The sequence below is a fragment of the Plectrocnemia conspersa genome, unplaced genomic scaffold (assembly GCF_051122295.1).
Source record: "Plectrocnemia conspersa isolate PC_06_02 unplaced genomic scaffold, ASM5112229v1 ptg000011l, whole genome shotgun sequence".
NCBI classification, from domain to species: Eukaryota; Metazoa; Arthropoda; class Insecta; order Trichoptera; family Polycentropodidae; genus Plectrocnemia; species Plectrocnemia conspersa.
In genome coordinates, this window is record NW_028277175.1 from 28,550,906 (window position 1) to 28,576,978 (window position 26,073).

The following is a 26,073-nucleotide window of genomic DNA, read 5'->3' on the forward strand; positions in this document are numbered from 1 at the left end:
TAAAAAAAATCTGAGGTATTTGAGAATGCAATTAATTGCATTCTCGGCATAGCGTCTACTCAATGAAGCATTTTTTAAGTTGATAAGGGGCGGTGTCGACAATACGTCAATGCTAGTTGACTTATGGCTGCGAGCTTTAGAGTGCCCTAGAGTCACGATCACGTCCCTTATTCTTGCCCGTTGCAGATAAGATATCAGTGCTTGAAAACGCTTGGGGTAGTGCTTATCTATTTTAGTTGTGCACTCTTACTGTTAAATCGTATAAATACTATTTGTAAAATGACAATAATGACGCATTGGGAAAACCTATCGAGTCACGATGGTCAGATTTGTAATATCATTAATTATACAAAATATATTAATTAATAATACTTCAGAAATATTTTTTAATAATATTTTAATAATGATATTTTTTTGCAAAAATCGCTATAAATTATTCGTGCTTTCTTTGTGATCTAAATTTATTAATATTTTGACGTAATTAGCTTTTTTATACTATTACAATACATTTATTATATAAGCACAATTAAAATTAAATACACATGTCAATCAAAATTATTATTTAATGAAGCGTTCTTTTACATAATGACATAATAAACGTATAATAATTAAATCGCTCATATTCCGAGACGATATGTATTGCCAAATTAAATCGCTCATTTTCCAAACGATTGCATTATTTTAAATACATACTTTAAATTTCTCTTTTTTTCGGATGTTACAAAACATAACAGATCTTTATCTGACAAAAATCTGATGTGTTATTGTTAATTTTGCAATAAAGACGATGATCATAAGCGACATACTTTTGCAGCATCCCATCGCACATACGTAATGATATATAATGATAAAAATTGCGACAGGATCATAAAAAACAGATTCGCAAAAAATATGTATGCATAAATGGATAGCATTCGGATGATTCACGATTAGGAAGTGGGCATCAAGTTATGGCGAAATGTGAGCAATCTGTAAGTGGTCAAGCGAACCGTGAAACGTTTCACGTTAACCGTTTGTTTTTAGTTGTAGTTGCGAAATTATCATCAACTATTACTCTACTGTCCATGCACACAAAAATAAAAATTGTTAAAATACTAGTTTTTCACGTTTTCAGGTGGCGGAGTGTAGCCATCGTAGCGTAATAGGGTTACTCGGGTAATTTATGTAATTTATAAGGCATGGGTATATCAAATTGTGTTTTTACTGATCGTTTCGCAACTATGGCATTTCTGTGACTAATGATCTAATTTAGAAAGCAATTTCATCATTGGTAGTATAAAATGTGGACGTATGTATAATTTGGTGGCTTCGCGGAATAGAAATGTTTTTGTGTAGTTATCCTTATCTATCTATAGCCCTAGGGTATATTTTGTTGATTGAATTATTTAATGATGTTTTTAGGTTATGTAAATGTTGTTCTTACTAAGAAAATTTATTAGTAAGTTGTATAATCTGTGATATATATATAATTAATTAAAAAATATTATTTATATAATAATTTATATTCAATAAATAAGCTAGACCCAGTTTTTTATTCATAGCGCATTTTTATAAATTAAAATTCGAGTATGCTGCCGTAGATGGAACCCGCGGGCTTTCGATTTCAAGTCAAAACCGTACGGACTACGTTATTCCGATCTTAAATTGAGTTAAAAACTACCCTAAAAAGTGCATTTTACAAATTTTATGTGGATTAAAAGAAATGACAATATTATTAATAAATATTTTTTGGAACAAATAAAAATATTGCTCCATGTATAGTCAGTTGAAACAACGTTACTAGAATATAAAAAAATATTGATCATAGATATTGATATTTCATTAATTGCTATTCGCCAGTAACAGTTAAAATAATAATTACAGGCTATAAAATAAATTCTAAATTGCGCATTTTTCGCGAAATGCTATCATTCTCTATTTGTGACACTTATTTATTCCTTAGATTTGGGTCACACTGTAAAATGTTTATTACACGCAAGGTTAAAATAATTAATTTCGAAACGCATTATTTGTATACAAACATTCCAGTGTTACACTACTTACATACATAATAACTTTTTTATTTAAATTTGGTTTACCGTGTTAAACTCTCTGGAACTATCAATTTAATCTGATGCAAAGTATTATTTATACGTTATTCTCTCACGCCAGTCGCTTTCAACATTTTTTGCTATCAATATTATGTATCTTTCCTTGGAATTCGAGGTGTGGACGTAACCGTTCTAGAGTTCCAGCCCGACGTCTGTTGCCCTTATAAATGTTTTATATAAGAACAATTTAACCAACATGTGCAGTTTTCTAGGGTTTTACTTCAATTACTGTAACCTGGATTCCGATGGTCGCTTCCGCATCTTTTGTTCCAATTTTAACCGAAACAACTCTTTCGTTTCCCACCAAGAGCTTAACCGGTAAGTGCATGAAAATTATGTAAATCAGAATCGAGAGCACAGACAAACTAAATGTAAGTTATATTTGCAAATACAAATCGAATGAAGAAGTTGATTTAGGGGAAATCGGTCAAAAACTTATTGTGAAAAAGAGAACTCAGTAAGATCTTGCAAATGAGTAATTTAATTCAAAGCAATCTGAATGTGTAAATAAAGGAAACACGCAATGAAATATAGGCTACTAATATATGCTCAAACTATTATTCATATTGCTTAATTTTTTATGAAGTAGTAAAGTGTGAGCCAGTCGTGCAAAATCCAAGAGTTGTTTGCCCATAAGTCTGATCGTTTACTTTGGATTGCATTACGCAAACGGTTTAAACTGCAACAAAATATTTATGATTAACAGTATGTAGAAATTCTGTATAAAAATAGTACCCTAGTATTTTTTAATTTCTGTAGCGTCTGGGAGATCTGAATTAGTGATTAAATAAATTAAAATAAAATGGAGCGTTCTGCAACATTTGCGTTATTTTCAAAAAAAAGATGTCATCAAGAGTGATGAGTGTCATCATCAAACACAATCAATTTTAAGTCTTCTGCATATAGAAACAAAAAAAAAGTGGATATATATTATTTATCATATTTAAATGGATTACATAGACAGACCTTGGATGCACTTCAATGTACTTGAACATGTTGGCCTAATTTATTTTTAATGTAAATTTGTTGTACACTATCCAATTTATATATTCAGTTAACAATCAATCTAAAAGTGCTTGCACTTACAGAAACACGTTGAAACATACATGATACATTAACCTTGCAGTCAGCAATTGGCGACAGAAGTAAATGTCGTACTTTAAAATCATCCCTATGTAATGAAGATGTTAAACATATAGATATTCATGCTTATGTAATTAAATATTTTTAATTAAAAAAAGATAGATACCTTTATAGAAATATTTTTGGTTATTATCCGTTATCCCAGCACCTTTTTTTTAGAAGTGTTGATTGGCAGAATTATTGCAGAAAGTTGTATGTCGCTAAGCATTTCTTTGAACTATTAAAGGGTGCTGTCGACAGTCAAAATCCAGTTTTGGGTTCTGGAACGTCTTCAAGAATCACTCTTTTTCTGGCGGTTAAGGACAGGAGAACAAATTACGATTTTAAGAGAAACAATTGCCATAGCTCACATACTGACTTGAGTAACTCGAAAAAAGCTAACACGACCGTGTCCCGTTGATCGAATAAAATATGTCAATTAAGTACATACACTCCTTTCTAGGTTTTCCTGTCTTGACGATTATGTGACTTTGTTGCCGATTGACGAGCTGTAGAATGCTGTACCGATTGGTAATTGTTGATGTCACGTGGGAGCAGTCGCGATTTTTAGCCACAAAATGGGCCAACGTTTCTGAAACCAGTCACTGTTCATGCGACACCATATAGGGCTGAAGAACGGTGCTTGGAATTGTTGAGCATCGACCGACTTTGTTTCAGTCTTTGGCAGATGCTGACTTCTTTCGGAGAAATTGAGAAAGTCACGGAGATGGCAATTAAAACGGAACTTTGCGAATGACGAAAGGAGGTAAAAAGTATAAAAATGCATCATTTATTACTTTTTTTAATAATTTTATATTTTTTAGTAATCTTGACATAGTTGTATAAATGAAGAGTTCAAGTAAGACCTTGGATTGTATTTTTTTTAAATATATTTTAAAATTTATAAGCTTGGTATATAATGAAAGATTAACAGAAAAAAATCATATATATATTTTTAATAAATTCTTGTAATTAATTCCATAAATAACATTCTGAAAATATGCTCAATATTTTTTGCTACCAAATGAAATATATGATTTCACACACCAGATTTTTTGTGTATGTGTTTCTACCTTAACATTTCTTCCATAAATAAATAAAATAATAATATTTAACACTACAGGAGGCCCTCGACTTTCGCACAATTTGCTATTTTGCACATTAAAAAAAAAAAAAAACATTTAAAAAAAAAAAAAAAAATTATAAAATGGGTGAGAAATGATAAAACTATAGCGTTGATACCAACAAAAAGGAATCAAGGACTCATAAGCTTCACACGATTCGAGACAAAGATGGAAATTATTAGACGTTCTGATAGCGGTGAATCTTTTGCTTCAATCGGACGTTCATATGATACAAACAGGTCTACGATATGTTCAATTTTGCAAAATAAAAATATAATTAAGGAATACGTTCAAAATTGTGGAAATTAAAGATATATTTCCACAATCTTTAAAGATATGTTTCCAAAAAAACATGAATGAAATGGAAAAATCCTTGTCATCCTGGATCAATGACCAACATCAAAAAGATGTCCCTCTGAGTATTTCAATTATTTGAGCAAAAGCTTTTAGTTTGCACAAAGATTGAAAGGATAGATTAAAAAAAATATTTTAACATGGTTTTTCAAGCAAGTAACGGTTGGTTTTACAATTTTAAAATGAGGTATTCTTTTCATAATATTAAATTTACTGGAGAATCGGCTGATGCGGATAAAGATGCTGCAAAAGAATTTATTTCATAATTATCCAAAATTATTGAAGATGAAGAATATTCCTCTAGCCAAATATTTAATGTAGATGAGACAGGTTTATTTTGGAAAACTCTTTAGCAATGAAAAATATGAATGAAGCCTTCACGCATCTTGATAAGTTTTTAAATATTATGGAAGATTGTGATCCCTACGGAGAATCCATATCTCAAGTGAGTAGGGCGATCAATAAAGACATAGCATGTTATAAAATACTATATGAAGAAAAGAAAAAAAATAGTGGAAAACAGTTAACTCTTGATAACTTTTCAAAGGAAACACCCGCAAACCCCACTTAAACATCTTATATTTAGTTGATAAATAAATATTTTAAAATACATACAATTTTAATTTTTTTTTACTTCCCTCTACTTTTGAACATTCAACATTCACACACATTTTCAGGAACCAATTATGTGACAATATCGAGGGCCACCTGTATTTAGCTTATTTTTTTAGACTGAATGATTTGGACTTTCATGTATTTAGCTATAAGATTGTATTTCATGATTATTGATATTATTAAAATATATGTGATATATTCCTAACAATTATTATGTAAGATATTATTGAAAAAAAATTATATTTCTTACTTAATTTTTTTTTGGGTTGGGGGGTGGCTTTGCGCTTTATTCTTGCACAGGCCCCTGCACTCGCTAGAGCCGGCCCTTTGTACTGGATCATCTGTTTGTAAATAAATATAGTTTTACTAATACTGAACAGTGAAATTATATTATATAACTGTAAAAATATAAAATTCTCTTACTTGTATAAAAATTGTTTTAATATTTATTAAGTGCTAAATTATATTTATGTATAAAAATTTTTGCGGCGTAAACTGCTTAATTAAATTTTATTTAAATAGAAAAAAATGTGTATGTATACAATCTAACCATCTAACTATAAAATAAATAATTCAAACTTGGGGTGCATTTTTAAATCAATGGTTAATCCACGTACAATAACATATTGTCTGATATTATAAAATACAACAAAAGGATTCTCGCGAATCATAAACAATTGGGCTGACTTTAAATATCCCGTTTATATGATGAATAAATTATTTATGAATGATTAATATAGAAAACTTTTGATTTATTTATACTAATTTGATGTACTTTCCAATAATTTATCAACAAGTAATAAAAACACTTTCCATTATTATGCAGTTAATTTTTATCACTATAACATAATAAGTAATAGCCCAAATTATTTAAATTAAATGTTTAGTTAGGCAATCGGAGACATCTATTTTTATTTATTATAATTTTAGTTAATATATAGACTGCAGCTCGATCTATTATTTTTATTAATACAGCATCTTTGAGTGTAAAATTCTGTCACTATAATATGCCATCTGTTGGTGATGAAATAAAATAAAAATAAATATTACAATAAAAGTATCATTTTATTATAAAATAAATAATTTAAAAACCATATGATCATTACTTGAACAATTGTTTCTTGATTAAGTAATCACAATAATATATTAATTCAGGTGAATCATATCATGATTTTCAGAAAATATGTTCTGCACTTCATTTCTGTTTGCAGGCATAGTGTATTTTGGACCGATAAGGCAAAATTTCAGATTGCACTCCGGTTCTATCGTAACGCCTGAATACAGGATACAATCTTGTAGATTACATCTAAAATAAAAAATAGATTTATTTATACAAAAGATACAGATGTGCATAAATTTAATTAAAAAATAATTACCCTTCCTTTATGGTGACATTATTCATTAAAATACAATTCGTCAAACATACTTTGTTTTCTATTGTACAATTTGAACCTATAGTTGTGCCTTTTATAGATGTCTTTTCGCTTACTAAACTCTTCTCTCCTACAATAGTGAATTCGTCGACTTGCTTCGATTTAACATCACTCGTCGAATGGAATTTAACGAGAGGAACTCGATGACATATTTCATCCCACATTTTAATAATCTAAAATATAAATATATATTAACAAACCTCAGAGATAAAAGCCTATATAAAAAATTAGTTTCCACAATGGTTTTAAAAGTCATTAGAGACGATGGTTTTAATTTGAAATTGACAGAACTATCAGAAAAAAAAACTATTTCATCTTCTTCATAAGCTTCTAAGTTCGTCAAGAAAAAAAACACTAATGGCTTAGCATCGAATAAGCATTGTTTGAATTATCATTTGTAATTATCGGACCAACACCTTTAACCAGTTTTCACTAAAGGGGACGATTTGGAGGTGGAATTAGACCCTAATGCACCTAATAGTTTAAGCTTTATCGAATGATTATTATAAAATGTGTGATACTATGTCTCATCACCAGTCGATCATCACTCGCTATATAATTATTCAACCACTTTATATTTTAAATAAAGGTAAAATGTGTAAGCAAATAAATCAGACTTACTTTAGAGTTTATAACACAATACGCCGATAAAGTATTGACTCTTATTCCATAACAGCTATCCTGTGGCGGCATGTAAGCGTAACATCTTATGATATCATCGTGATAACATCCTTTCATACCACTTGCATGATCGTTATAGGAAGAAGTTCTTCTTATTTTTTCGTTCAGTTCATCTTGAGTAGCGTATTCGTATATATCTTTCGTATCAGACTTAGGTTTAGATAGTTGTTTTTTAATGATATACGGCAAAAGTTCGCCTTTGATGGTCGTAAAATGATGATCAGTTTGCTTAAAAATGAAATCAACGACCCATTTTTTCAATATGTACGCATGAGAATCCAATAACTTGCTATACATAGACATGGCAGAGTGTTTTTTCAATAATACACTAGGAAGTGTCACAATCTCTTCGAAATCGCTAGCACTTGCCAAAAAGATCAATCTCTGCGTTTCTTTATCGATTCCGATTAAATCTCTTTCGAGTTTATCTTTACTCTTCGGTCCAGGAACTTGGATGTATTCTAAAGGTCTGTTATCGAACAGTAACGAAACAGCTGAAGCATTATGCTTTCTATACAACTCAAGCATACCATCTAAATTTGTATCAGTGATCAAATCACACGATAATATCAATACATCGGCCACAATACGGTCATGAATCGATTTTAGAGAATCAGCCGTTCCCATATCTTCATCTGATGAAATTGAAGCATATTCAATCTTCATCTTAAAATTGAGTTTTTCGATGGCCGTTGATATTTCAGCCTTTTGAATGTCCAATACTACAACTATTACCTCTAAAATAATAAATTTAATATTATAATATGTTTAAAATATATATTAATATTAAAGTAACATTTTTCAGACCTAGAAATTCTTGTCGTTCTAATAGATTGAGAGGATACCAAATTAAGGGATAGGGTCCGACTGGTAAAAGGCATTTTGGTGGTACGCCTAATAAAGTAGGAAGACGTGAACCACGGCCGGCACATAATAGTACAGCTTGTAATTCTAAGCCTCCTGGTCGCATTTTTAATCTGAAATTATCAAAATTTAACGTTAAAAAATTAGCACGTATGATATTTTAGGTTATGATGATGTATTCATTTGAAATGTGTAAAACTAAATAAAAGCAATATGTTTTAATTCAAAATATGTATTAGCAATATATAAATATGCAATAATTAATACAAACGTTATTGAAATCGTTTTACAGCCAAATCAATCAACGAAAGCGGTTGATGTGACAGATGCTACTGACGTGAGCTAAGGATGTGCCACGAAATAATTGTTACAAACTTTGGTTACAACGCTACGTTCGTAACAGCGGAATATAACAATTAAAATAATATAATAATTTATATCAATAAATATATTTAACGATGTTTTCTTACAAAATAAAATGTTTTAATTAATGCAGTGATATATCAGTGACGTCATTAGATATTTGCCCCCCCTTGAATTTAGCCAGAAAAATGCATGTCATTGAATTACATACTATAAATCCTAATGAAATAAAAATATAAAAAAGCTGAAATGATGTCCCGATTCTAAGACAAGAAAACTTGAGCTGTCCAGCAAAAAAAAATCTAAAAAAAAACATTTCAGTGAAATCATTTTCACCAGTAGATATATATTTTTACAAATGCTAGTAAAATCATACATATGTAGTAATATATAGACTTACATACTAATATTGGAAATATTATACATGTGCAGATTTACTTATATACTACCGTTTTATTTAAAATATTTCAGATCTATTATTGCCAAAAAGATTTAGCAGTATTATGTGGCGAAATATAATATGTAATTTTAAGTCTCCCTACTTTTTTAAAAAAAAAATTTTTTTTTTAAGGATGCACTTTATTAAGACCTACATTTTTACCTCAAGTAATTATCTATAAGACATAAAAATAAAGATCACAATTTGCGCAAAGCAAATTTTTCTAAAAATGTTATTTATATCGAAATTTGTTTCTTTGTTTTTACTCCCACCTCTAACCACCGATGAATATGTTTATTCAAGACTTTGTTGATAGGATTGTGAAGGTCACGCATTTCTTGCTTTTACAATTTAAAAAAAATTGTATTCTTAAAATAAAACGTGTCAAGCGACTTCCTCGACAAAAAAACGTGTAACATATCCCCAATCCATTTATATTTCTTGGGTTTTGCAAAAACAAGGTCATCTTACACGAAAACACGTGCAGTTATTGCTGTTGTTTTCCAAGTAAAAATATTTGTATATCGGTTGTAACGGCACGGATGTTTATGTAATGTTTATTATTTCTTACGCCAGTTCCTTGGTTTACGCCATCTACATAATTAACTTTTATTTGTAAATTATTAATTTTTTTTGGAAAAAAAAAAACGCCTACATTATAATATTTGTTTATTTTTTTTTAGATAATAAAATATTTCGAATTTTATTATTAAAGATTTTTAATGAACAGGTTAAAATTAATTTTATTTTTTTACGGATTTTATATTTAATAATTAGATGGAGGCGGGTAGGAATTAGACACAGACTTAAGAGAAAAAAACATTTTCACTTCAATCGTCAGATTTGGCACAACCAAGCCATCATCTAGAGTCGCCAAGAGTTCTTGAGTCGTCATCATACCGATTTTGCAACCAGTTTTGCTTGGGAGAAAAGTGTTCTTATTAATTATATTAATTTTTTCGTACTGTTTTGAGATATTTACAATTTTTCAATGTGTTTTAATGCAGGTGTCCTTTGTCTTCTATAGAAAAGCGTCAACCTGAAATATCCATCGAAAGATTAAAGAAACAAAATAATCTAAGTGGAAAATCTTCAGTAGTGGATTTTAAAGAGCACTATAATATTATTTATGACAGTTATAAATGATTATCAATGAGCAATAGCAAATAAGGTAATAAAAAATAAGAAGAAATATAATATAAATAAAGATAAAACATTCACGAAATATTAATAATTTTATATAAATTAGATAGGTATTACTACAAATAGAAAATGTGAAAAACAAGTCTTTTTATTCATGCACTCGAATAGAATATCAATAAGGTGTTTCTTTTCGTTTGGTCTGCCATTTCAAAGTTTTTAAGAAGTTTGGAGATCTCTGAACTTTGTTCAGGTACGTAAATAATATACTTCTCTCTCTTGTTTATTATATAAAATATCAGTATTATTACCCTTTATAAGGATATATATATATATATATATATATATATATATATATATATATATATATATATATATATATATATATATATATATATATATATATATATATATATATATATATATATATATATATATATATATATATATATATATATATATTCTATAAGGATACATTTTAAATAAGAGGTATTCACTAAGCTTTTTATGTTTATTATTAAAAAATGGCATAAATAGTATATTAATGATTTTACCAATAAAATATTTTTATGTTAAATATGTTAAATATTTGCATTTAACTGCAATCCATCAGCGTATATACAGTTTATTTATTAGTTTTAAAATAGTTTTAACAGATCTTTTAACAAAGAGAGTTCACATACCTTACATTAATACACCTTATACACCTTACACATTAAGACAAAAAAAGCTTTTAGCTAAATTTTAAATACTACGCTATTAAGTCATAAACATCGGCAGTTCAGTTGATATTTTTATCTTACCGGTCGATATAGGGCAGATTGTTTTAAAAAAAATATACCGACATGTTGGGATCTTTGTCGTGTTACACGAGCACGATTCAGTCATATATAAAGGGTATCCCAAAATTGACGCAACATTTGAATTAAATAAATTTAGCAAAAGGATTTGATTTTCTAATTTTGACAGCACTTTGAAAACCTGCAAAATCGATCGCAGTAGCCGCCGCTTCTCACTTCGCATCCCTTGGTCCAGTTTTACGTTATTATTGCTGCACAATATTGATTATTAAAAAATATTTTATCTTAAATCAAACGAACTTCTTTGATACGAAATTAAAGAAAAGTATTGGATATGATTTTGATAGTGAATTGTTTTTATATCTTAGTAAAAAGTTGCAAACCACTGATTCAAGGTATTTTATTGCACGTATAAGTATAATAATTATCCATTTATACCCAAGAGATACGTTACAATGCCAGGAACAACAACGCCAAAGTTTCGTATTGTCCTCGCTGTGAAAATTATCTTTCGCTTGGCGTTCTCTCACAAACTCCCCCACACGTAAACCCAAAACACAATTAACAACGTGACCCGAAAAACTTGCAAAAAATCCATTATACTGGCAGAAATGTTCGCAACTAAAGAATTAACCATAGCTGGCTTCTTCGCCATTGCATCGTTGACCCACTTGAATTTAGTGTCGCATTGAAATGTACGTAGCGAAATATTTTTCATTAGATTATATCCGCATTCGAGAATTGTGAATAGCAAAAATGAATTTCCGAAGCAGTGGGGCGTAGCAAAATATCGGGTTCTATGAATAGATGGTGCGCAGATACCTCTCGTGATGTTAAAAAAGAAAAATCAACTAAATAAACTATTTTAAAATTCTAGATTAAATCAAATTCTCTGATAATATGGATTTATCGTTTGATTTAACTTTATCGATGCTTAAATAACTTTAGTAACTTTAACTTAGAGGTGGCTTTATAATGCGGCTTGATAATAAAACACATTCTGAATTGCTGTGGTCGTAGGCAACAATGCACACAATGGAACGTGTTTTTCATTAGGACTGCGGAAGGAGGTCATAAATCTGATTCTAGTTTGCAATAAGAGGTTTTTATTTTGAGGTATTTTATCATGACAAATAAACAAGGAAGGTGACTTTTTGGAAACTATGAATCGGATAAGTTACCGTAGCTATTAATTCTCGGTTTGATTAAGAAGTCGGTTGATTTGCAACCTGCAAACGATTCACGCGCGCGAACGCACAGTAATTAACTGGGAAGTGCATTGACCTTAACTAATATATACATCATATGCATTTCCACCCATTTAATCGTAGATTAATTTGACACAGCGAAAAATTTTCATGCATTTTTTTAACTATGAAGTTGCGAAGTTGAAATTGTTTTGTATATTTTATTAAAAATATGCTAGTTTATATAATTTAATTTAGTTTATCACAAAATATTTATATAATAATTATTAAATATATTCATTTTATTTTTATTTATTTGGCAACTAGTTGGCAAATGATATATACAAATATTAAAGAAAAATTTAATACGCGCTATTTGTATAATACACGAATGAATACAGTTTAAAGAAAAACTATTATTATTATTATTATAATATATATCTGACTTAAAAATTATGTTTAACATTGATCGACTCAAACTTTGAATGTTCCTACATTATGCGTGGTATATATTTCTTTGTGTTTCAAAGTAGACTAGAAAACCAAGTAAGTTTTAGCTGTTATATTTTTCCAGCTATTAATATACTTTTAATGGATCCCTTCATACTCCCCTATTTAATATTTTCCCACGTTACTTATAAAATCACCTCTTGCTTTTGTAACCCTATAATGATTCTTAAGAGGGTGAAAAACTTATTGATTATTAGCAAAAATTCTCCGAACAAATATAAAGCTTTCACGTTTCTTTCACAAATTTTATTAGCGGAGTTGTCAATTTTTTTTGAGTAATTGCCATTTTAAATCTTATCATATATATGTGAGAGTAATTTTTCAGAAAAGTTTAATGGAAATCTGATTAAGGCTACGTCAAAAATGTATATATATGTCCTCAAAAATATATTTTATTTATATTATATGTAGTTAAAAAGTCAGGATGCATACGTGATGTCATAAGTTATCTTTAACTTATGTTCTGTATTATTTATTTTTTATAAAGAGTTTTATATAATTCATTCTCAATGCCTACTAAATTAAATAATAAATATAATTCTTGCTCGTTTAAAAATACATAGACTCTCATTTTTATTCCTAAAATATAGCTAATGGTAGATCTACTATACTAGTTAATGATACATTATACAGAAGTAAAATTAAAAAATAATGGATTTAATTAAACAAATAATTAATATATAAATAACATTAAAACGTATGGCTAATGCTAATATTTATTTCTTGAAGCTCTATAGCTGGTGGGTTTTAAGGCTAAGTTCAGTTAGCACCTTAGTACTACGCTGGAAAGTTTAATCGTTGGACGTCACGACGGAAGGACGCGTTGTTTTTTTAGTCTTCTACAGTGCCTTTCCAATGACTATCCTGACGCGTTCTTGACAGAGTAAAGAATAGATCTGAAATGTTGGAGAACATAAAAACCAACAACTGCAAAATTATAGCCGAAATTTTTCTGCCATTTTTTCATAATTAATGAAATACATCTTATGTTCAATAATAAATGTTTTTTTTTAAAGTTGAGAAACTGATGTTGGATCACCCTTTATATGCTTATACAGCTAATAAAAAAGAACGAGGAAATTAAACATTCTATCGGGAAATCAAAGATTTATCGAAATAGACTATAAAAAGACAATAATATGATTATATGTGATTTCAATGCAAAAGTCGGAAATAAAAAAACTCCGGAAATAACAAGACGCTACGGATTAGGTGATCGAAATGAAAGAGGAGAGCGGCTAATTCAATTTTGCCAAGAAGAAGATTGGTCATCTCCAATACCTTATTTGAATTACCAAAAAAAGGCTATATACACATTTCTCACTGTTAAATAATACATAACCAAATAATTTCATATTTATTAATAAAATATTTAAAAATAGTATTGAATTAGCGAAAATCCTTTCCAATGAAAATGCAGCTTCTAGAAAAGCGAATTGGAAGCGAAGAAATCAACGAATTCTTGCTCTAGAATTTGTTGTATGTCTATTCCTATGATAATGAAAAAATCAATCAAGTGAGGTAGTATTTTCACTACCGCTTTGTAAAAGTCTTGATCCGCATAGAAGATTTTAGCATTAAAATTCCCTACAGCAATAAATTTATTTTTCAGTTTGGTAAAAAATAATTTACAGTTTTTTTTAATATTATACTTTGGGGTACAATACGCGGCGGAAAGCGTTAATGATGAGTAACGATCTTAAATTTTAACGTTAGTCGCTTGAAGGTATTCTTCTTGAAATTTTTCTATTTCTTATTGTTAAATATTGTTTTAAATTATTACTGCTGTGCCTCCGTGTGCAGTTCCGTTTGGGCGTCTCGTGGAATAAACTCAGTATTCAAGTATTTTTATATTTTCAGAGACCACAGCAAGACGTCCATTTTGTGTTTTTCAAGAAAAAAAATATTTCTTGTTTGTGTTGTGGTAAACCGTTGGCGTTCCAGATGACAATATGTAGTAAAACGGCCATTTTACAATTTTAAGAAAAACTACCGTCAGTAGGTTGAAAATAATATTTATTTGTTGCATTAGCTCTTTCATCATATATTTTTCTTCTAATACTTCGATCGCTTGCGTAGCGTCATATTTAATTTTATGTGCATACGTTGGTTTGTTCTTGGTTGTCTTTGTTTTATTTGCGTTTGTTGCTTCTATTTGTATTTGTCTCCCCCGAGCCAGTTTTTGATTATTTGTGTTTCAACTAAATATACTGAATTTCTTGCTCTTTTTCTACTGTATGTTGTCACTGTTTAACATTTTAGGCTTTTGTTGTCAATTTTTGCACTACACTAATACACTATTGGCAACATAAATATTTTTTTTTGATGCAGCTACGCAGTGCGATGTGTTTTGCTACGAAGATATAAAACCACGCGTAGTGCGCTACAGGTTTTACGCCGTAGACACCGCGTGATTGTCTGCAAAATTTTCAGTGTTGGCCCAAGCGCCTGAAGCGACGGACGTCTGTCGACTAGAAATCTGAATACGTGAAAAACACGCGTCGGAAATCCAAATCATAAAATAAAAACATAGTGACAAATAGTGGTGAAACAAATTAACCAACAGTGTCGTGTGATTTTTATGTAATAATATAAATGTTATGAGTTTTAAAAAAAGTTTGTTTAAAAATTAATGTGTCATGTTTTTGTTATTCAAAAATATTTGTTAGGTTTCTATAGTTACATATTACCTAGTGAGATTAATATATTATATTATACTATTAAATTATTGCGCTTAAAACTGTATTTAACATGAAGTAATTCAACACATGTAGGATGGAATCGCTTTATTTTCATATCGCGTGTTAACTTTATATTAATTGTGATCTAAATATAATGTTTATTCTATATAGCGTTGGCTTAGAAAAAGACTGTCACAACACAACATTATTAGATTTTCAAGAAAAGCATTTTAAAATTTGCATAATAATAGAACATCCCTAAGCAGTATTTTAGATAGAGGTTGTGTACTGCAACTCGCATTTTGCCCCTATATTTAAAAATGTGACAGTCTTGAAATTGTTTTAATTATTTTGCAGAAGAAACATCTAGAAATATGGGTATAATAAAACATAATTATTTTAGAAAAATTATAAATATCAACTCATCATCATAATAATAATGTGGAACAATTGTTTATTTTTTTTCATGGCCTATAATATAATATGTAATTTTTAATTATCTACTTAATATTATTTTTGTTTTAAGAATCTAAATATAAAGAAAACATGAATTAGATATCAGTGGTATGGATCATTAATGACCTGAAAATATGGGTTCAAATCCCATATTAGTTATTTTACTATAATTTATATTCCAATTTTTTATCACAAAATAAGTTTTTATAGATTTCTCTAATCTCACGGATAAATATCGTTATGATTAATAATTATCAAGCCAGGCTGTAAATATTAGATATATATATAGATTTTAAGGACGGAATAGCGCAGTTCGTGACGTCTCAGACTAGAAATTCTGAGGTTGCGGGTTCGAGCTGCGGCACTCAAATTTTTATTTATAAAATTGCGCTAATATTCAAAACCAGCCCCAGCTGCAGTGACATCTATTGATTATAATTTATATTACACATAATAATTTGTATTTAATAATATAGATGTTACTGATTCCCAGACTATCAGTCTGGTTGTTAATATTTACTTGAAAGTATTCATTATATCTTATTGAGTTATCCAGTTAGTACAGATTTACCCCATTGTAACGCATTAGGGTGCAGCGAAAGATTAAAAAAAATGAAAGTCGAATAATGAGCTACTTTAGGTCATTGAGAATATCATTTATGTATTAGATATAAAATGCTAATTGCACTAAAATTGTTTAGCGTCATATCGCTAATTTATTGTCTTTAAAAATGTTGCTAGGACAAAAAAATAGTGATTATTTACATTAATTTTGCGTACTTGTCTTATTGTTCTGTTTTTTTGGTGACAATCATATACTAGGTTTTCCTAGATTTTCTAATCTCTGAAATGTTAAAAACATTAAATATTATCAGATTTAAAAAAAGTCCTGAATTCACATGCAAATATATTTTTATTTATTTATAGATATTTTAATCTCTGATCGCCACGTACAAAACGCACACTAGTGGGGCTTTGGTTTATTGCGCTTTTAACGCGTTATGCGACATTTTTTCTATCTCAGTCAATACTCTAATTTTAATTAAGCCGATGTTTACTTTAATTTTAAGTTGTCACATTCTCTTTCCAAACCGACAATGCCTATATATTTATTTAAAATATGAATCAATCGTCATATTAAATAAATAAACACTAGTTTCATATTTTGTGTTTATTTATTATTTACTGTGAGCTAGAAATGTGTGCTTTAGTAATTTCACATTTATTAAAAAATTTAAATACATTTTTATGGAAAAATAAATATTTTTTTTAATGTATGTTAAGTTCTATCTAGAGAGCTCTCAAGAATTGTAAGGAAAGCTAATTTTTTTACTATTAATATATAAAAAAAATAATGACATCTCATATTGTCTTTAACGTTGCGTGTTGTTTATTTTCCGCAACGTCTCGCTGTCAGATTTAAAACAAAGTATGTGTGTATGTAGAATTAACGTATTTAGACTTTGGTTTAATCTAAGAGATTCTAATGATAAAGTAGTTCAAATGTAAAATTAAAAATTATTACAATATTATATAATACTAATATCGATCGAATATTAAAAAGCTATAATTAACACACAATGTAGTTCTAATGATAAAATAGTTAAAATGAAAAATTAACTTTGGCTGTTAAATAATTTTATTTATTTTAGGTTTTTGTCTTTAAAATCATTATTTCTTCGTGAGATAAATAAATAAAAATTCGTAGCATATACCTAAAATCATATTGTTAGTAAATTTATGAATAACATAAATTTATTTAATACAATATTTAAATAAAGCTTTATTAATTTACAAAATAAAAAGCAGCTTTAACCATAATGTAATGCATTTATTTACCCTTTAAAATTAAACCATTTAATCTCTAGAAATGCAATTCCATTTCCAGCCAGATATTTTCTGCATCTTTATGCAATAAGAATGATAATTAATATCTATAAATTATGTTGCTCAATTTATAAGACAAATATGCGAACGAAACAAATAGGTTTTATCATGAAAATTGTTAATTTGCATGTATTTTACAATATGGATAATTATTATTGCTTATTTTTACTGTGTTTTCTAAGCTAAAAATATATTATATTAATAATATAAAATGACAAAATTTTCATTGGGTTCGTCCATACTATTTTAATATAAGCATAACAGCATTATTTAGGTTTGAAATAAATTTTTGTGTAGCTTAAGGTGTATCAAAAGTTTCGCGAGAAAAACATGAACAATTTTACTCCTGTTTTTCTCCTCAAAAGCGCTCAAAAAAAACATCGATTGCTTTTAGATAAATAATGTTTTTTAATGCGCATTTGAAAAAGCAGGGATTTTATAATATGACAAACAAAACAATTGATAAGAAAAGATTTATTTTACATTTCTATAGTAACAAATATAAATTCAATTGTTTTTTTATATTGTTTCATAGTTAACGTCTTGTAATTTTGCATATATTTTATAACTAAAGTGTTAATCAGAAAATTTTCGTATTCACAGACAACTTTACGACTTGTTATCACCGAGTTATTTATTTACTTAGACAACAATAATAAAAGAAAATAAAATCGCGAGGTGACGAGGACAAGCGCGCCGGTAAATAAAAGTCGACAAGTGTGTTTTATGATTTTGTACGTTTCCAGTGCTACGGGATAAAAAGTGAAAACTCATCAAACAACACGTGAGCAAACAAAGGAAAACGCGTAATGGATTTTCCGTTTTCTTTTGTGCTTCAGTGAAAAGTTCACCATCAACGTCTCGAATAAATGTGCTGCTCCCTCGCTTGGAAATTAAACTAAACGGTGAGTTTAATCACGATTTTTTCTTATTTATAAGAGTGTAAAAAGGTAACGTTGAACACAATTGATTTGAAAGATTTTGAATAACAATATGAAAGCAAAATAAGAAGATAAATACAAATAAATAAAGCATAATTACTATGCAATGCTATTTAAAATTGTTGCTTAAATCAATAGTTCAATACAACAATTAAAATATTGAATCATGTGTGATGAATTTTATTCGGCAAAAGCAGATCAATAAAATGCTTTGGAAACACTGCCTATTGACCGTGATTTCTGAACAATATATCACACTATTATGTTTATTAGCAATACCCGTGCGTTGCACTTGAACTTTTTTTTGATATATGAGGGATTATTGAAAATTAATATGTGCTACGATTCGCGACCGAATAATTTATTAAAAATATCTTGATTCTTTTTTATCTATCAACAAATTTTATTAATAAATAAAACAGTTGATTTATTAAAAAATATGGGCGTGTTAAGTGTCAATAAAAATATAGCATTTGTGACTTTAAGACACTCGTTCTTTGTTCCATAAAACGCATTAAGTCTACAGTTACTATAATAAAAAATAAAAAGTAATAATTATAGGCCAGTAGCGTTGCTTTCAGCATCTGGAAAAGTATTTAGAATTATAATAAATAAATATATTTATTATTATTGCAAGCATATGCTTCTTAAACAGCCTGTTTTTTCTTGATAATTCTGTTGTTCAATTGGACGTTATATAAACATATTTTAAAAAGGCGTTTATTAATGGTAGTCACAATTTTCTTGTGAAAAAATATCTAATTTCGGATTTTCTGAAGATCTCATGAAGTTATTCTCAAATAATGCGCAAAAAGGTGGCGAGACGTAAGTCTATGGAGCGCAGTAGTAGTCCGAGCGTTGAGGCGTAGGATAGTCAAGTGTGTCTAGTCCGGTTTTGTACCGCGTTAAATACACTATCGTGCTAGTGAGTCATATCCTTACTTTGGAGGAGATCGTAAAAATGCATGTGCATTTTTCGATGGCTGTTAGATTCGCGTGCACTGCTTGCGGGACTTCAGACGCGCGTGTGCCGTGTGTCTTGATCTGTGTTAATATGCATAAGTCGCCACAAAATTTAATCAACCCTTAAAAAATATCCCTTGAGTATAGAACGTAATATAATAATTTACCTATTTTACATGCACTGTTATTTTAAATATATTTTTAATATCCATAAATGTGCATTTCAAATTGTAGGTATTTTTTTTAATGATTTATTAAATATTGGTAATTTTCTCTATATTTAATATATAATATATTATTGAAATTAATAATTCAATTTACTTGCTTATATTTTAACTATCACTATAAACATAATTGAATACAGTTAAACTTACAATGAGCTTTCGTTAAATTTTAATTATTAAAATATCTATGAAGGGAACTCAAATTAAATCTAAATGAGCATTTACCACGCTATAAATTCAACTAATAAAATAAACAATTTTTATATGAAATGCAAATTAGTTTAATTAAAATATAAAATTTATTCAGACGCTCATTAGTCATAGTATGAATTTTTCAATTAATATATCGTTAAAAATAAGTTGAACTTTTGTGATTGAGTTCATTAAATGGCGGAATAGCGTGATTATATTGAGGTATTATATTAAAGTTCAAGAATAGTATATTATATTCATAAAAAATATACGGTATACGTGTATGTAACAATATTAAATGTTAAGGATTTTCAATTGAAATGGTTGAAGTCTGAATATACTGGAATTAATTTACGCGCCCGGTTCTATCCAATAGAGCTGTGTTTTAATTACGAAGTTTTCCACAAACTGAATTTTAGAATATGTTATATTACAATGCGTTGTTAAACAAAAAGGTTAACAGTAAAATACGAAAGCAATCACACAGTTGTGGCTAATTAAATTTAATTTCTGTGCAGTATAATTAATTTGCGAAACTCCTTTAGACGAGTGTTTTGACCCTTTTATTGCGCCTGTTTATATAATTTGTACAGTCAAATTGAACATCATTATATAATTTTATGAAGGCCAGGTAGGCATAAAGGAGTTAAAATTTATGTTGAAAGCTAATCATTCAATCATATACCTACGTATTAAACAGTTAAGCCGTTTGAGTAATTTTGATGTTAAAACATGATTTTAATGTAGGAATAGTATCGATTTGTGTATATTCCTTTAGAGATAAATTTATCTATTGAAAACCCTTTTATGTCACACCAAAAAGATTTTGCCACGACCTTGAGCTTCTAAATCACCTTTAGGAGAAACATATTACAGGCTAAAGAAAGCCTTCTATTGTAATTATTTTTAGGATCACCGTTAGTGTGATATCTATAAGTGAACATAGTAATACTTTTTCTCTTTTCAATATATAAATATATTTTGCATCTTCGTCAATATTGTTTACGTTTACGTCCTAATCTATAAATAATCAAGTAGCACGTTTTAAAGTTTTTTTCGTATGCTATTAAATAAAACATTACACATCAAAATGCACAGTTGAATGATATATATATATTATAAATAACCCAGATGTAAGTGTACTGGGCAATAATCGCAAAGTGCTTAAAATTTTTCTATCGCTTTATATAAATACTATATAGCATTACTATTCGCCTAATATATATTTTCGATAGTGGATTAAATTCATAAGTATATTACAAAGCAAATGGTTTATTTTTTTTGTGGTCATTTATATATTTTTTTTATTTTTTATTATGTATAATACATACATGAACAAAACTATTTAGGATTATAATGAAGTTTTATGGTAGATTAGTAAAATTAAAAAGATGAAATCTATTTTAGGTATTAACAGAAACGTGAATTTAAAGTTAAGATAGCGAATATGACTATTGTTTAGTAGCTAATAGCTTACTTTACGAAACATTGCTCAAAATATCTTGTTTAATGAATAATTTTTATCTTCTTTGTTTATTGTACTGAAGATAAGCTTCGTGAATCATTATAAACAAACAGTTGTATATATTATTATAATTAGGTGTTTAGCATTTGGAATTTGGAATTTATTTAAGATGTTAAGTATAGTTTATGTTTCTTAAAATAGTTTAATCACTTTGAGATTAAATTTGGATTCATATCAATTCTTTGAATATATAATTGGCTTAGTACTTATTTATATATGAACAGAGTCAATGAAAATAATGTTTTTAATAAATAATATATAAATCAAAGTACGAATTTTATGCTCAATATTTTTAGATTGCTTTTGTTGTATATTATAAAAACAGACTGCTTAAAATGCACTCAAATTAATAATGTTGTAATAATTAGAAACAGTATGTTTGATAAAAGCGTTACATTTTATACAATACGTGTTAATGCTATATTTTGCTTTTAAATTTAATATAATAAAAAATAAATTAATAAAGATTTAGTAATAATTTTTATGATAAAAAAATTAAATTCAAGTCAAATAAAAATAAAACCATAGATTACGTGTTAATTAAAGTATAATTAGCTAAAGATCCAGAAGCATTGAAATGTGTTCTTCCATTTAAAAAAAAAACTCATTTACTCAGAAACGCTTCATAAAAATATCGATGTTCCATGCATTTACTTGATAACCCTTATGCTACAATTATTTATATTTTTCGATTTTGACTATAATTGTACTATTTTTCATATTGTTATTAAAATTTAGAATTATAATTTTTTACCACATTATTTCATGTACACTAAGTGTACATTACCGAGCGTACGGGTTTTTTGCACCTTAAATAATATTATAAATCGTATTTTAACACCCGAATGGTCAAATAAAAATCAAATATTAACAATACTATTATACTTATAATTATTATTATTATTGCTCTGAAAACCCAAGATGGGTCTTCGCATTCTTCATGAATGTTCTTCATAGTGGAGAATCCAGGTTTTATCCTTGATAGACCTGTCGCAGTATAATAATAATAATATATTTATTACATTTCTGGGATCGAATCTTTATATTACCGTCATATAAAATATTACGAACTTTCTCTGATATATATATACATATATAATATTTTGAGCTCAGATTTATTTTTATAAAATTTGTACGATCTATTGAAAGTGTGAATTAATTTAGAAAGCATATTAAAGTAGATTTACATTAAGAAAATATCAATATAAATAATAAGTAAATGGTAATTAAAATATTAAAATAACCCTTATATTTTTTATCGTTATTTGTTAATTATTTCACATACATATATAAGCTAAATATATTTTTTATAGTCAATTTTAATATTTTTATAAAGAGTAAATTAGCATCTAGTCAAAATTAATAAAACGTTACAAAGATGTTTTTTAATTTCACGGAAGCTTTTTTAGAGTTTGGCTTTTATAAAAATATTAGTTTAATTTTAAATAATAAAAAGTAATACATCAGCGCGAAAAAATTATTATGAAACATATTTTGGTAGACAGTGATCGTATCACTGCCGTAGTAGTTTATATATCAGATAAATTTCGTTGAACGTTATATGAATGATAGGCGGTCGAGGCCCCGCCGGCCGTCGGCGTCGCGTTCCTGTGATGGTCCACAAAAATAAATGTGTAGCTTGTTGTCAAATAAATCAACTTCCCTCAATATCAATAAACTAATTTATATAATAACCATTTATTTTAGGTTCAATAATGTATGTGTCTTAGTAATTATTAAAAGATAAAAGCGCCTTACGCTAATATTTAATGAAAAGTAGCTAAATCAGTTTCGGCTATTATATTGTTGAATACTATTTATTTAATAAAATCAGCATTCAAGTAAAATTAAATTATTTATTTTTCAATATTATAAAATATTTATAAGTAATATTTTAATTGCAAGTGTTATAAATAGCCACTGTTAATAAAACAAATATGTCATATAGGGTTGAATTTTCACTCTTTGGCTGATATATTGTACAAAAATAAAAATAAAAAAATGTTCTAATCCACTCCCAAATTCATTTTAATTTTATAAAAAATATATTAGCATATATTTTCTGGTACAATAAACAACGAAATATAGTTTTTTAGCAGCCAAAAGGTTAAACCATTTATGTAACATACAGATAAAATCAAGCAATGTACTTTGATATAGCATATTAGTATCAGTATTATATAGTATTTGCATACCACTCACTTTATGCTCAAAATGTCAGACAAAATTACTTTGAATGAACCACACAATATAATAACTTTTTCAGAAATCTATCTAATATTGATTCGGAGATTACTAAGCAAAATATTATGATATTTTTACATTTTCATCGGTTATTGATATGTAAGACCTTCCATCTCTCTTGTCATTATTGACGTTTTCACGGCCTTCATGAAAATGTTTGTACTATTCATAAACACCTTGTATGAACATAATATTCTTGGCAAAAACCTAAAATAATATTTACTTTACCTTAATTGATTATATTTTTGACGCATAATTTATTACATATTCTTATAAAGAAATCAGTCTGACAAAATGCGTCGTCAATATTTATTTATTAAGAACTAAACTACGCGGCTAATATAGCTGGACATTACAGACAGTAGTACTAATATAAAATAAAAAAATAGTCTATCCGAAAATCAATATTTATCTAACTAGCCTCAGATTGTATTACATATTATAGACGACTACTGTATTCTAGATAAAAGAAGTCTGTCTCAAAATTTTCATCTGCCTTTATTGGAGCCCTCACATTGCTAAATGAATTCTGGTTAAATTGCGAAAATTAATTTAGAGAATTTTTTTCCCAAATCGTACGTGTGCCAAATTTTTCTGGTCGATTTCGTGAAATTTTCCGACGTTTGCTAATAAACCGGCGTCGGCTCCGACGTGATTGCCGTCGGGGGCAATATTGGAGTTCTCTGCTGGGGCCAATACTTTGTCCAAAGTTTCCCGAGCGAATGTCTATATCGCAGAATATTATTATGGAAGGGAACGGCAGGGAAGATTTCGAGAAACGGCTAAGGCTTTCTTTGTCGCATTCGAGAGCTGTCGCTCGAAACTTTCAAAGATTGCATTACACGTTTGCTTTTCGATGTGAAAATGCCACTTGGAAAGAAGGAACGTGACTCTCAGGGGGTGCTTTTCATTTCACACGAAAGATATAGTCTGCATAAAATTGGCTATTCGCTGTAACAATTAACGTATTTTTAGTAACGTAAAATTAAGTTAAATTTATACAATTACAACAGTACAATAAAACTAATACATTTTAATTAGTCTCTTGGGTACAGATATTTAACTTAAAAGTTCGCATAATAAACTCTGAAGCTTTTGATTGTGCAGGAGTTTTGTATTGTTCCAGGTACAGGATTATCCTGCTTTGTGGTTTTGATTAAATTTTTTTTAACGTAGTTACTATTTATTAAATACTAAATATAATCATTTGATCGAAAATAAAATTATTTTTTAATATGTTTTAGGTGCTTTGATCTTTCTTACTCTCGACTTTCTGGACAATGCAATATTTTTTTTAAGCAGATTATTAAGCACCTGTAATGTAGAGATCGTTTTAATGACAATTAAAAATTGGATTGCACCTCAAATACTTTTAGATGAAATGGCCAAGCAAATATAAATTTATAGGGACTATATGAGGGATGCTCGATAAATTAAATTGTTTAATTAACTCGCTGCATATATTTCCCCTAAAAATCTTTAGCTGCTGCCTGTTTTATATATTCATTTCTTGATAATTTTGTATTATATATGTATAATTATGGACGGAATAGTGTGGTTCATAACGTCTTAGACTAGTAACTCTCAGGTTGAGGGTTCGAGCCCTGGCAGCGGCATTCGAATTTTATTTGTAAAAATTCAGCCCCAGACTCTATTAGTTATAAATTACACATAATATTTTTAATATAGTTGTCACCGATTCTAAGACTTTGTTTGGGTGGTTAAAACTTACTTATAGGTGTTCTCAGTTGGTACAGATTTACACAATTGTAACGCATTGGGCTTACGCCTGTCAGATTATAACGGAATTTAATAAAAAAAATTAAAAAATATTTAATTGTCTTTCAGATATTTTACATAGAAATATATTAAAAAAAGAGCGCTTCTCGATAATGATAAGCTCATTATGAGGCGCTGCCATTCCACAACACGTGTTATTGCGCACCATGTATTAGCAATCGATTCTATGTATCATCGAGTAGATTCAAAGTAAACCAAATTTCTTTTTCTGTATTGATTTTTTTAAAAAGACACGATTGATTATAATGTGCGTCAAAATAGATTAGGTGTTAATTAAATTCGGAAAATATTTATTTTATAGTTATTTTTAGAAATACGTTCTACTAAATATGTTTGTAAACTTTGCATTGATTTTTTAAGCAATGTATGTTGGTGCTTCACATGCGATTATCGACATTCGTGTGGATTAGTAGAAAGCCTTTCTTAAATGTGTTGGTC

The 26,073-nt window shown here is 28.4% G+C and overlaps 1 protein-coding gene and 1 long non-coding RNA gene across 4 annotated transcripts in view; one reads left to right on the forward strand and one right to left on the reverse strand.

The window, feature by feature from the left end:
• Window positions 1-5,798: 5,798 nt before the first annotated feature.
• On the reverse strand, window positions 5,799-8,649 carry eIF2Bgamma (eukaryotic translation initiation factor 2B subunit gamma). Of its 3 annotated transcripts, XM_088197793.1 has the most exons (6): window positions 8,555-8,644; window positions 8,227-8,396; window positions 7,360-8,156; window positions 6,682-6,911; window positions 6,412-6,611; window positions 5,799-6,319 (listed from the first exon to the last, which is right to left on the reverse strand). In XM_088197793.1, the coding sequence occupies exons 2-5, from the start codon at window positions 8,387-8,389 to the stop codon at window positions 6,452-6,454; spliced, it is 1,350 nt and encodes a 449-aa protein (XP_088053919.1). In that variant the 5' UTR covers window positions 8,390-8,396; window positions 8,555-8,644; the 3' UTR covers window positions 5,799-6,319; window positions 6,412-6,451. The 3 variants fall into 3 exon arrangements, with proteins under 3 accessions (XP_088053919.1, XP_088053920.1, XP_088053918.1); XM_088197794.1 differs by lacking the exon at window positions 5,799-6,319 and having other exon boundaries at window positions 6,355-6,611; window positions 8,574-8,649; XM_088197792.1 differs by lacking the exon at window positions 5,799-6,319 and having other exon boundaries at window positions 6,355-6,611.
• A 6,520-nt stretch (window positions 8,650-15,169) lies between these two features.
• LOC148230181 (uncharacterized) overlaps window positions 15,170-26,073 on the forward strand; it is a 75,837-nt gene continuing 64,933 nt past the window's right edge. Inside the window, exons 1-2 of the long non-coding RNA XR_015811469.1 lie at window positions 15,170-15,305; window positions 18,350-18,651. This is a non-coding gene — a long non-coding RNA (uncharacterized LOC148230181). The remainder of the gene's footprint in view (window positions 15,306-18,349; window positions 18,652-26,073) is intronic.

Excerpts from the sequence above, each read along its gene's own strand:
- eIF2Bgamma (XM_088197793.1), bottom strand. The coding sequence starts at position 8,389 with ATGCGACCAGGAGGCTTAGAATTACAAGCTGTACTATTATGTGCCGGC. Across the intron at positions 8,157-8,226 it reads AGAACGACAAGAATTTCTAG|AGGTAATAGTTGTAGTATTG; the intron begins GTCTGAAAAATG and ends TTATTATTTTAG. Across the intron at positions 6,912-7,359 it reads ATTGTGTTATAAACTCTAAA|ATTATTAAAATGTGGGATGA; the intron begins GTAAGTCTGATT and ends TTTATATTTTAG.